This window comes from Moschus berezovskii, chromosome 21 (genome assembly GCF_049115385.1).
Source record: "Moschus berezovskii isolate FMDL1 chromosome 21, NW_MosBer_1.0, whole genome shotgun sequence".
Lineage (NCBI taxonomy): Eukaryota > Metazoa > Chordata > Mammalia > Artiodactyla > Moschidae > Moschus > Moschus berezovskii.
In genome coordinates, this window is record NC_142480.1 from 30,951,471 (window position 1) to 30,963,726 (window position 12,256).

Here is a 12,256-nt window from a genome sequence, read left to right on the forward strand (position 1 = left end):
CTATATGCATATATGTGCATGCATATATATACTGCAAGTTAAAACAAAATTATGACTAAGCAAGAGGACAAATTTCTAGATAAAACTACACAGACATATTTAAAAGGGAATCAAGAAATACCTCTATAATGTAAAAATGAAAGAAAAGGAGAGAGAGGCATTTTACTTCTTCTGAACATCTGGAGCTTTAAATTGTTATAATTTAAAAATAAAATATAAACATTGATCTGCAAGTCATTACAACAGGTGATCACTTCAGCAAAATCTATATTGCAACTTCAGCACATCTTTATTAGAACTCTTTCATTGTGGGTAAACAGCCACAAAAATAAATGCTGACTTAGAAAGTATAAATACAAATATTTAAACAAAAATATTTGCAGCATTCATAGCGCAAATTGTACCTGAACTGAAGGGCTCTGTGTGTCTATATATATTACATATGTGTGCATTATATTCACTTCTATCTAACCATATACATATATTTATTTATAATTTTCCAAGTGCTATAAACAAGATACCTGAAACAAAATATATAAAAAGCATTCTATCAACTGATTTGAAAATAAACACAAGGTAAATAGCTATGCACATAAAATTAAATAATCTTTTTGCTGTATATCTACAGAAACTTAACGATATCAGCTGAAAAGCCTATATTTTGTTTAAAGCTAGCCTTTATTAAATAGCCTGCTCCTTGTGAAATTTTGACTCCACAATGGAAAAAATATCATTTTCATTTGAAAAGTCTCAGTTCAAATGAAAGGAGCAGTTTAAATTTAAGTTGGCTGAAAAAGCCTTTGAATTCCCTAGAACTTTAATGATCTTTTAAAAATTAGTTCTACTTAATAAAAGAGACAAAAGTATCAAGATATATATGAATTTAGCCTATTTTTTTATTTCTGTGTGTTCATAGTAAACATTTTTGTAAGTGACAAACACGGGCATATGACCACAGTATCACAATCAAGAAATTTTAAGACAACATTAACAATCACTCAAATTTATGCGGCATCTGCGCAACACAGGTTACATATTTGCAAGGTTTACCTATAAGTACAATAGGTATTAACATTTCACTACATTTAGAAAAAATAAAAGTGACCTGTTAGTGACCACATACATCAAAATATACACAACACAAACTGAAGGCAATCATTAATTTTGTCCCCTTCCGATTCATTTGAATGGGCAGTGCTGCCAACTGAAACAACTTTCCTTTTTTTTTTTTTTTAAATACTTAGTATACCAAGTGCATTTTCTAGAACCCAATCTTTGGTCTAAAAGTAAACAAAATAAAAAAAAAAACAGCTTTTTAAAGAAAAGGACAAAACAATAAATGGCCAAAATAATTTCTTGGGCACCTCTACTACGAATGCTTCTTAAATACAAATTACAGTTTAACATTTTAAAACTCTCCCCATAATTTAGGTTGTTCTCAAGGTCTGCGTCCACCATAAAGATCCATGATAATTTATAATACTGCACACATGGAAATCTGGCGGCTCTTAAGGATAGACTTGTCAGGTTTGAATGAAAATGGCAAAGCAGTCACTATTTAGATACACATTCTACTATAATTTTGACTTCCAAACCTTATATTCTACAATGTATTCTCCCCACATTGCACCTCGCTGACACTCCACACCTTGTTAGAATAATAAACAACCCTAAAGACTGAACAAACGTACAGAAATGGGGGGGGGGCTTAATAAAAAATACCTGGACTTATTTTTTTAATTATCATTTACAATGCAAATGTGTGTAAAACGTTCACTTACAGTCTGGTCCCAGGGATGTTAATGTATTAAAGGGTTGGAAGAAGACCCCTGATTTTGATGTGTGAAATAATCAGACAGTCCCCCGGACAGTCCCGTGGTGAAACTTGGCAAAGAGGGTCTTAAAGACTCACAGGGCAGGGTCGAGGGGGCCTGCGGAGACGTGGACGAAGACGCGGCCCGGGCGCTCATGGACGTGCTGCTCTGCGAAGTCATTGACGGGTGCGGGACGTGGGGGAAAAAGTAACTGGTCTGGCCCGCGAGCAGGTTGACCGAACAGGGGTTGAGGGAGTAGGTCCCGGAGCAGGGCACCGACAGGCCGCAGGGCACCGAGGCGGCGAGCGCAGCGGCCGTGAGGTGGTGCGTGGCGTAGGGGATCTCCCCGTTGACCAGCCGGTCCACGCTCAGCCCGTTGGCCGTGGAGAAGGAGTGGTTGTTGCCCAGCGAGTTCTGAGTCAACACGGAGCTGTAGGGCATGGGGTGGCTGGGGTAGGCCGACGTGGTGCCGTTGTAACTCAAAGTGCTGCTGGCGCGGGGGTGGTGCAGGGACAGGAAGGGAGACATGGGCCAGTAGAGGGAGCCGGCGCGGTCCATGAAGGTGAGGCCGGTGGAGGTGAGGCGCGCCCCGCGCTTGAAGGCCAGCTTGGCCCGCGACGTGGTGGAGCGGCGCCGCAGCTTGCCCGTGGTGCCGCCGATGAACACGTCGTCGCTCGACGGGTCCAGCATCCAGTAGTTGCCCTTGCCCGGGTCGTCGTAGTGCCGCGGCACCTTCACGAAGCACTTGTTGAGGGACAGGTTGTGGCGGATGGAGTTCTGCCAGCCCTGCTTGTTCTCGCGGTAGTAGGGGAAGTTCTTCATGATGAACTCGTAGATGCCGTTGAGCGTCAGCCGCTTCTCCGGGCTCTGCCGGATGGCCATCATGATGAGCGCGTTGTAGCTGAACGGCGGCTTCTCGTACTTGCCGTTCTTCTTCTCGCCCTCCTTGCCCCCCTCCCCGTCCTTGCCGCCCTCGCCCGCCCCCTTCTTCTCCTCCCCCCCGGCGCCGGCGCCCTTCTCCTTCTCGTCCGGCCCGACGGGCGCCAGCTCCCCAGGGCCGCCGCCCGGCTCGCCCTTGCCGCCCAGCCCGTCCGCTTTGGCCCCGTCCAGGGCGGCGGCCGGGGGCGGCGGTGGCGGCGGCGGCGGCGGCGGGAGCAGCAGCTGCTGTGGGCCCTTGTCGTCGTCGGCGGCCGGGGCGCCCCGCGCCTGGGGCGGCTGCGGCGCCTGGGGCGGCGGCGGCGGCGGCGGCTGCTGCTGCGGCGGCGGCGGTTGCGGGGCGGGCGGCGGCGGGTGGTGATGGTGGTGGTGGTGGTGGTGGTGATGCTGGGGGTGGTGGCTGTTGTGGTGGCCGTGGCTCGCGTGGTGGTTGTCGTTCTGGACCGCCTCTGGCACCAGGCTGTTAATGCTGAACGAGGACTTGGGGATCATTTTCACCTCTTTCCTATCTCCCATGTCCAGCATCACCCAGTCGTCGGGGGGAAACGGCGGCGGCGGCGGCGGCGCGGGAGCCCGGCAGCGGCGCAGCGGGCAGCGGCGACCGGTGGGTGCCGAGCGGGGCGCGGGCGGCGCGGGCGGCGGCGGCGGCACTGAGCGCTCCGGCAGCAGCGCAGTTGGACCGCAGGCTCCGGCGCTGGCAAGTCATGTAGCAAAAGCAGCAACCACCCCTCAGGAGTTAGAAGAAGAAAAAAAAAAAAGGAAAAGAAAAAAAGAAAGAAAGAAGAAGAAAAAAAAAAAAAAAGAAACAACCACCGCCCCGGGGGTGAAGCTCCCTCGCTCCCAACTCTACTTCTCGGTCTCCCCCCCACCCCCCCGCTCCCCCCCCCTGCTGCTTCCTCCTCCTCCTCCTCCTCTCGCAGCAGCAGTCACAGCAGCAGCAGCAGCAGCAGCCCAAAGGGGGGGAGAGCCGGGCGGCGGGCGGGCGCGTCCCGGAGCGGCCGCGGCGAGGCTGGGGAGACAGCGATCGCGGCGGCTATAGCCACAATTAATTTTCCGAGCTACAGGCGCACACTAGGGCTGTAAAAAAATTTTTGGTTTAACCTTTCCTACCGCTGGGCCAATCAGAGCCGGCGGCGTGCGGGAGCGTCTCTCCCGCCGTCGACCAATCGGCGGGCCCGGGCCCACCCACCTCCGCCCCGCCCGTCCGTCCGCCCGCCCGCCCGCCCGCCGGCTCCCGCCCCCTCGGGCGCTCGCCTCCCCCTCTCCGCGGGCTCTGGGCCTCGCGGTCGCGAGGAACCGCGTAGGGATACTCCGGCGGGAGCACGCTGCGCCGCGGTCCTTCTCTGCGCCCCTCCCCGCCCCCCCGACTACCTCCACTCCACCCCTGCCACCCCGCGGGTCGGCTCAACCGAAATCTCCCTCTTAGGGTAGCTCTCTCCCATTTTCGGCTTCCTTCTCACTATATTGAGTCATTTTCGTTTGAGCGTCAATATTTGTCCTTATTGATTAAAGTTTGTATCCAATTTTATTTTTAAAAGCTGGGGCGGTGGTGGCGGTGGCGGCGGCGGCGGAGAGAAGAAGTGGGAGTGCAGGGAGAGGGCAGGAAATGGAGGAGGAAGAGGCGAGGCACTGCTCCGCCGGGTCGGCCTTGCAGGCCCGGCTCCGGCATTTCTGAGCCCGTAGGAAAACCGTGCGTGTCGTAGGTAAAGCTCCTACGAGGCTTCGGAAGGTCGGGGAGGAAAGGCCCACCTCGGGCGAGGAGCGGGTTGGGGGTGGGGGGTGGTGTCCTAAACCAAGAGGGAGGAGGGCCCGGGAGAGGTTTGGAAACGAAGAGATGAGGAGGAAGTGGGCTAGCGAGCGCGGGGCCAAACAGGGGTTACTTACTCGATTCCTGCGGCTCGGGCGGCGGCGAGCCCGGAGCTCGGGCGCCGCCGGGAAGCCGGGCCTGGGGCTCCCGGCGCTGCGGCGGCGGCGGGCGAGGGCGGCTCAGTGGTGGGCGCCTATGATGGCCTTCCGAAATATGGGGTGCTCAGAGAGAAAACAATACCAAACAATCTCAAAATAAACCAGGTAACACATGCTCTGTCTGTGCGTCTCTTCCTTCCCCTTCTCTCCCGCTCCAGACCTTCGTTCACGCTCTGGGCGACTCGGTGCGGTTTTCTCCTCGGCGCTCCAGCGTCTTCTCAGCTTCTAATCCGAATTGGAAGCGAGTAGCCGCGAGCGATCACCCTGGAAATGTTTTCATTTTGCTTGTTGACATTGGAAGGGGAAAAAAAAAATGGGTGGGCGTCTATTTCTTTCCGGTGTTGTTTTTTTTTTTTTTTAAAGCCTTCCTATTTTCACTCCCTCTTTTTCGTTCCGTTTCTCAAATGTTTTTAATTTGTGCGGGCCTTAATCCTGAAATAACCTCATGCTTCAGCCCGCCCTTTCCCATCCTGAATGCTGCTGGAGGGCACTCAGGAGCCTTGGGAACGTGCGTCCCACAATTCCAGCTTCTTGGGCTTTAGGACTGGAAGGTTCGGTTGAGGGTTGAAGTGAGTGGGGAGATTGTGATTCGAGGGCTTTAAAGGGATCCCGTGGCCAGGGGCAGGGCTAAGGCCCAGCATTTCCCAGGGATTGGAATTTGGTGCGGAGCACACTGATCAAAGGCTGTTTCATCCCACATGGGCACAAAACATACCTCATTTTACGGAGGATGAAGCCTGAGAGAAGAGGGAGGTGGAGGAGAAGCATACATGAAAAGCACCTTTACCTCTGCAAGGTAAATAATCATAGAATGTAAACCTTTCTTCACTTTGATAAACTCTCCAATTATCTGACAGATTTGGTTATTTACGAAAACGAAAAAAGCGGTGCCTATTTGTGATGTTAAAAGTTCGGTTCTAATATTAAAAAAATGCGATTGATGAATTCTCAGGTTGACAGCTATTCTACTCTCCCCATCCCACCCCAACTTGAAATTATGAAGAAGAATAAATGCTGAAGGGAATAAGAGACAATTACAAATAGCTAATGATTTTTAAATATGTATCTATGAGGAATGGCAATAAAGGAGCTTTGAACATTAGACTAACCTCAACTATCCATTCACTGTATGTGTGTGAGTTCCCCCATGTCTACATAATTCCTTACTTTAAACTGTATTTACATGTGGGGAAGTTCAGAGGTTCTAGCGATGTCCGTTGATGGTGACAGGGCCCCAAACTCTTGACTTCTAAGCTCCGGATTTCTCACAGAGCCGGGTGAGCTAATGGGTTTTGCGGGCCCGGCTGGAGAGATCTGTGGGCCTTCCTCTTTCGGCTCACTTTTCCTCCTCCCACCCTTCTCCCCGCCCCAAGCCTGTTATTCCTACTTTTCCTCAACTCGCATTCCTGCCTCCTCCCCTCTTCCCCCCTCCTTCCCCCTCACTCCCCCCACCCCTCAGCTCCCTCTATTCCTCTCCCTCACTCCATTCCTCCACCTACTCCTCCCCGTTCCAACCCCCCCCCGCCCCCCGCAAAGCCCCCTCCTCATCACCACTTATAATGGCACACAAGGGCTCCCTCTGAGGTGGACGGCCCGGTACGTTTTCGTAGTCGGTCTAGCGTGAAATGATTCGGTGTAACCGGATTCTTGGGAAAGGACAGGTTACGTAAACATTTACTGATGTGGAGTAACTATACTATTTGTACTCTGATATGCAGGAAGGAAAGTGTTGATTAACACAGAAGAAAAAAAAAGCGAAATTAGCTGATTGCATGCTCATAAGTGCAAGCTGTCATTGAACTGCTTTTAAAATAGACACAGCTGGGTGTTTGTGTTGAAAAATTTCTTGTGTTTTTGCTAATACTGAAATAAGCATGATTTTGTATACCAAACATTTTCAGATCATTAAAATTTGTAATCTGTGCTGGTTTTAAACACAAAGAAAAGAAACAGAATCATTTCGATGTAAAATTTGCTGATATTATATTAACTCAATCAGGTCTGTACAAATTGTGCATTGTGCCTCCTAAAATCTGTTTGATCAATTTAATACACAAAGTGCCAAACGTGGGTATTGTTTGTTAACATTGGACATTTTATTCAAATCTGAGCTCAGCAGCAAACTGGAGGAGCATTCCTTGAATATAACACTAGCACTGACTGATGAATTTTTAATGTTTTAAGGTGCTTCTTAGGTCAAAGCTGAGTGTTCATTGTTTTGTAATCCTGCATAAAATTTTAGCAGGTGAAAAGAAGTTTTTCTTCTGTTTACTTTCAAATAGCAAAAAGTGGGGTCTGCTAATGAGAGCCGGATTAATCTGATTTTATGTGCCAGAAGCATATATTGACTGGGAAAATGTTTTGCATGCAGATTTAAAATGTGTTATATTATTTCAAGGGTTGCATTGATGCAAGTCTTAAAATATTTGTGGTAGGAATAAATAGATTATAGTTTAACATAATCATATTAAAGATATATTCTTCCTAATGACAAAGGTTATTTGCAGTGGGGGGGGTGAGCTTGAATTCCTTCTAATAATTAGACTTTATGATGAGATAGAATGATATATATATGTACATCTATATTATATATATGGGTTTGTGCAACAAAACATGCACTGTTTACTCAGCAGCCCACATTTGTCTCAGCAATGGCTTCTTTTTAGAACTGCTACTAGATGAAATGGAGGGGGAGGGGGTTCTTGGACAGAGTATTGTTCAAGTTGAAAGTCCCTGGATAGAGCTTTGTATTTCCTACCGGCCAATTTGGGTGCAAATTGGATTTGAAGGACTGCCCACATCCACCTCTCAGGCCTCTTTCCTCAACACAGGAGACCCTAACTCTGTCAGACCCCACCTCGTTCAGTCTCTCTGATACCTTCAGAAGACAGAAGGCATCTGGTGGTCTCAGATCTGAAAAAAAAATTCTCTATCACTTTAATATTGTATCATCAGCAGCTTAATCTTGAGCTCTCATACACATGGATCTATAAATGTACAGTGTTAACGTCAAAGCCTAAGTTAGAGCAAATGTAATTTTCTGGCATATACAGTGGTAAACTTCTCCTCTGTCTGTCCCCCATCCCCATCCCCCTAAATGAGGACAGGCCTTGTAAAGAGTGAGCAGACAAGACAAGAGTGAGTGGAAGAATTCCTTGGGAAATGAATTAGATTATTCCATCTCTAGTTTTAATTAAATAGCCAAGGCTCCACGGCCAACTTGCAGGGAGCAGCACATTTGGTTTTTCCATTTGGTGGGGTTACCTTGAGTCTTCCTTAGGGCCTGTTTCCTGCTTTGGTCGGTGCTTTGCTTCTTTTCTCCTTGTTACCTGCTGGTTAAAGGAGGGCTAGCCATCTTTGCCTAAAATCCACCCTGCTCTGGGCTCCCTGGATAGGGTGTCCTTGGAGCAGCGCCCAGTGCCAAGCTCTGGATAAAGCTCTCTTCCTGCAGATGCAAGGGGAGTCTGGCCGGGTGACGTTTGGGAGTGAGCATAACCCTTACGGAGGCATCCAGGTATTTCCAGAGATCCCGTGACTATTGAGGTCTGCTCTCGCTCAAGCCAACTCGTCCGTAATCCCTTCCTAACAGCAGGTAATGGTGCTAACATTTAGTGATTATAAGTTACTCTTTAGCGTGTTGTATTCTTGTTCTGTGGGTTTTGGTTACAGGTTATACGATTAGGTTTGCGAGAACAGTAGTGAACTAAACTTCTCAGTGAGAGGTCTTCACACCAGGGAAGTGTTACTTTTCTGCAGCAGCCCTGCCTCATCACTCATTAGGGAGCTGCAGGTTGTCAAGCGGCTGCTCTTAGAGCGCGCGCACCCTGAATATCCCCAGGGGCGCGCACATGTGCGCGCGCCCATACGCGCGCGTGTACAACACACACACACTCCCCTCACTAAAACTAAATTAAGAAGCCGATGATTAAGACAAGCGTCTACTAGGCCTGTCATTTCAGCATCCTTCCATCATAACATTGTGGCACCGGCAATTTTGCTTGAGAACCTCGAGAAAAAAAAAATCCATGGGAGAGCCTCGTATTTGAGCGTCGAAATGCTTAACTTGTAAAATCCTAGGGAAACACTTAGGAAGCGAAGCAAGAAAGTCCAAAGTTAAAAAAATTAAAAAGAAGAGAAGCAAGAGGAGGTCTGGATAGAGACCCTGGGACTCCCCAGGCAGGTTTCTGTGACTCTGCCAGAGAGGTTCCATGCTCTCTGAAGGCAAGCACGTACTCATCCAAAGGAATCATCTTAGGACCTGCAATAAAATACACTCCAGAGAAGTTTCTTCCCATTGCTAACCCTGCAGACAGCCAGGTATGGAGAAATCCATAAGGAAATATCATCATCCTAACGTCAAAGGACCTTGAAAAAGTCTCTCTGAACAACCTTTCAGTGGAACACTGCACAGATCTTTTAAATATAAAATGCCCACTAGCCCTTTACTTGTTTCCTGTTATTTGCCAGCGTGCTTGGGATCTCTGATCATGGACAACTTGCAGAGGGAGTTGAGTCCTGCTAGTGTTAAGAGCAGGCCTGTTCCATTTTTTTGACCTGATCCAATTGGGAGAATAAGTCCCACACCTTTTGGGCAATCGTGCCCTGAGAGGCCAGTTTCTTTTTTTTTCTTCTAGTTGCCCTAGGAAGAGACACAGCCCATCCTTCAGAGGGGTCAGGAAATGCAAAAGGCAAAGACAAAGAGTTGGAGGGGTGACGGTAAGCGGGAATGACAGAAGCTAGTGCTGGGTCCTTAGCTTTAACCCTTGAGTCTATCTGAAAAGGGAGGAAGTGAGAGTTGGCCAAAGTCAGCACACAAGACAATGCTACCTTCGATTTTCCATCAGTAGGACACTGAAGCGGGGGGGGGGGGCGGGGGGGCGGAAATGACTTCATAAACATATATCAGAACTTACAGGCCTCAAAATGCTGAGCTTCTGGACTTCCAGCTCCTTACTGTCTCCTCACTGTTCTCTTTAATTAGTTGGAGCTTCATTTTGATTTCCCATAGGAGACCAAATAATCTACTTTGGGAAATGCTAACGGTACTCTTCAGAGAATGTGGGGCATCGAGTCTCCTTTTTTCTGAAGCACCGTTCCAAAAGGTCCCCCAAAACTCCAGTCGTTGAGAGAAAAGATGAAAAGATGCGGCTTAGTGGCAGCTATTAGGACGGTCGGCTCCAAACCAGTCACTCTAAATAGTTAAAAAGTACACGAAGAGCACCGAACAATACAGAAGATTGATGAGTATGTTTTAGACAATGCTCGCACCCACTGATGGCTTGTGCAGGAATGACGAGGGAGAAAACTGCCTGCATTGGGGTGAGCAGGCCAGGAGGCACGCGGAGACCCCGCCACCCCCGAAGTCCCCCTTCGCATTTGAAAAGTCATATGAGACAAAGAACACTATTTACTAATCAAACACATCCGCTTCCTTTCTGAAAACCCAGGTGGACAAACCCATGAGCCAGTTTTTACTGCTTGTCATACCCACCTGCCTTCCTCACTCTCGAGCTGCAGTTCCTGTAGGTCTTCCCCTCCCCCTCCAGCTCGAAGCAGTGGAAAATATGTTGGAGCAACGTTTCGCAAAAAGTCCCGATCTTCTCCCTCCCTCGCTAACCCCTGGAGGTTGTAACGGCCACCGTTCCGGCGAGGAGCAAAGCGGAATACTGGCTCCCCGGCCCTGCGCGCCGCTCCTCCCCGCCCGCACCCGCGCGCCTGCCCCGCGCTCCTTTGTCGCCCGCGCCTGCCGAGCGCAATTCTCCTAGAAGACTTGCTTTTAGGTTTCATTTCTGGATTTTCCCCTCTTAGAGTTACCTTTTCAGCCCAGATGTCTCGTGTTTGCACATCATGCTGGAAGCAGGCATACAGATCAATATTTTTGGGCTAAGAGGTCATCTGCCACAGTGAAGGCGGAAAAAAAAAAATAGAGCCCAGTTAAAGGTTTTCAACTTACTATTTGTATAAAGCACAGCTCAGAGTGAAAAGACGGGGGTGTGTGCAGGTGAAGTTAACTTGAATATTCAGTTACATGGAAGGGGTGATGGGGAGAGCAGTTATAACCCTATTTCTCTCCGGCCCTTTCGAAGGAGCCGAAGGCAGGGAGGAGAGGAGCGGCCAGGGTAAGCCAGATGCAGGATAGCGTCAGGAGCAAGTGACCGTTATCATGTGCAAACAAAACAACTCCACTACCGGTTCAGAATCTACAAAAAAGGTAGTGGTGGTGATGGGAGGGAGGTCACTTTTATTTTAAAAACAATCCTAGATAGGTTCTTGTTTAGTATCTTCCTTCTAGGCTTGTCCTAAGCACTCAGGAGAGAAAGTACCGGTTCAAGAAGAAAGCCGGGTCGGCAAGTTTGGCTCCCGAGCGTGTGAACTATGAATCACCGCGGTGAAGATCTTTTCCTTTTTTTTTTTCTCACCCTTTTCTTTTCTCTTGGAGCGTGAACTTGTTAGATAAGATAGATGAGGCCACAGGGAAATGGGATCGCTGAGAAAGCCCGGGTCCTTGGAGAGCAGCCTTGAGGCTGGCAGGAGGCGGCCGAGCGCCGCCTTGGACAGAGCTGAGGGGCGCGGGGCTCTCTCCGGAGCGGTCCCAACTCAAGTCCCCGCAGCCGCCCGCGGGAGGCACCCCGCGCTGTGATTGTCGCCTAGGCAGCCTATCCTTTGGCCTTAGAGGAAACACCCCAGAAGACGAAAAGCCCCTAGCTGAGCTGAGTATCTGCTTTCCGGCTTGGAACACTGAACGCGGCCCGCAGGTTTTCTTAGAAATCCGAAGTCCGGACCACAAAGCAATCGGAGGGTGGGAGATACTAGATTTTAAAGAAATCTGGAGTCACGCGTGAACACTGTTTTCCCCATTGATTAGAAGTGGTTCTCTTTTCCTATTTATGTATACTCCACATGCTATTGATTACACACGGCGATTTACTTGAAGAAATGCTTAGAGTATCTTTAGCACATGCTCCTCTCTGTCTTTGTCCCTCTCAAAGATCTCAGCTGATAGTGTGGCTGGTTGGGATCAATTAGCACTGGATTTTGCCCGGGGATTGCTCCCCAGGGCGGACAAATGGAGCCAACTCATCTCCAGCGACTTTTTTTTTTCTCCCACGTGTGCATCCACGCCAGAGCTTTAGAAGCAGTTCAAAATCCCCAGCCTAGGTTTCACTTGATTTTGTTGTTATTGTTATTGATAAATATTGGGTCATACACAGCCACTTGTCAGAGTCTTTGGCTCCGACTGGCATTTGCAGCTCCTAGAGGGGCGTTTGAGTTGTGTTCTAGGAACTGGAGAGATTTGTTGGGAAAAGCATTGCATAGTCTCTGCTCTTTTAGTTGCAGCCATGGTCCCTTAAAATCCTACTCTTTCCTGTCTACTGTTACGTTTATTCATTTATTTGTTTAGATATGTGAACGCTGGGTATATGTGTCACCCTCCCCCCACCCTGTATCTTCCAACTGAAATTATCTTTAAAACACAAAACTATTGATCTCAGTTTTCTAAAGTATACCTGAAACTAAAAAGAACATAGGCGAATAGACAG

General features: G+C 48.7%; 1 protein-coding gene across 1 annotated transcript; it reads right to left on the reverse strand.

The window, feature by feature from the left end:
• Window positions 1-952: 952 nt before the first annotated feature.
• Window positions 953-3,441, reverse strand: FOXG1 (forkhead box G1). Its single transcript, XM_055417613.2, has one exon. The coding sequence runs from the start codon at window positions 3,273-3,275 to the stop codon at window positions 1,800-1,802; it is 1,476 nt and encodes a 491-aa protein (XP_055273588.1). The 5' UTR covers window positions 3,276-3,441; the 3' UTR covers window positions 953-1,799.
• Window positions 3,442-12,256: the final 8,815 nt, after the last annotated feature.

Bases quoted from the DNA above. Each gene is read 5' to 3' on its own strand.
- FOXG1 (XM_055417613.2), bottom strand. From the start codon at position 3,275: ATGCTGGACATGGGAGATAGGAAAGAGGTGAAAATGATCCCCAAGTCC.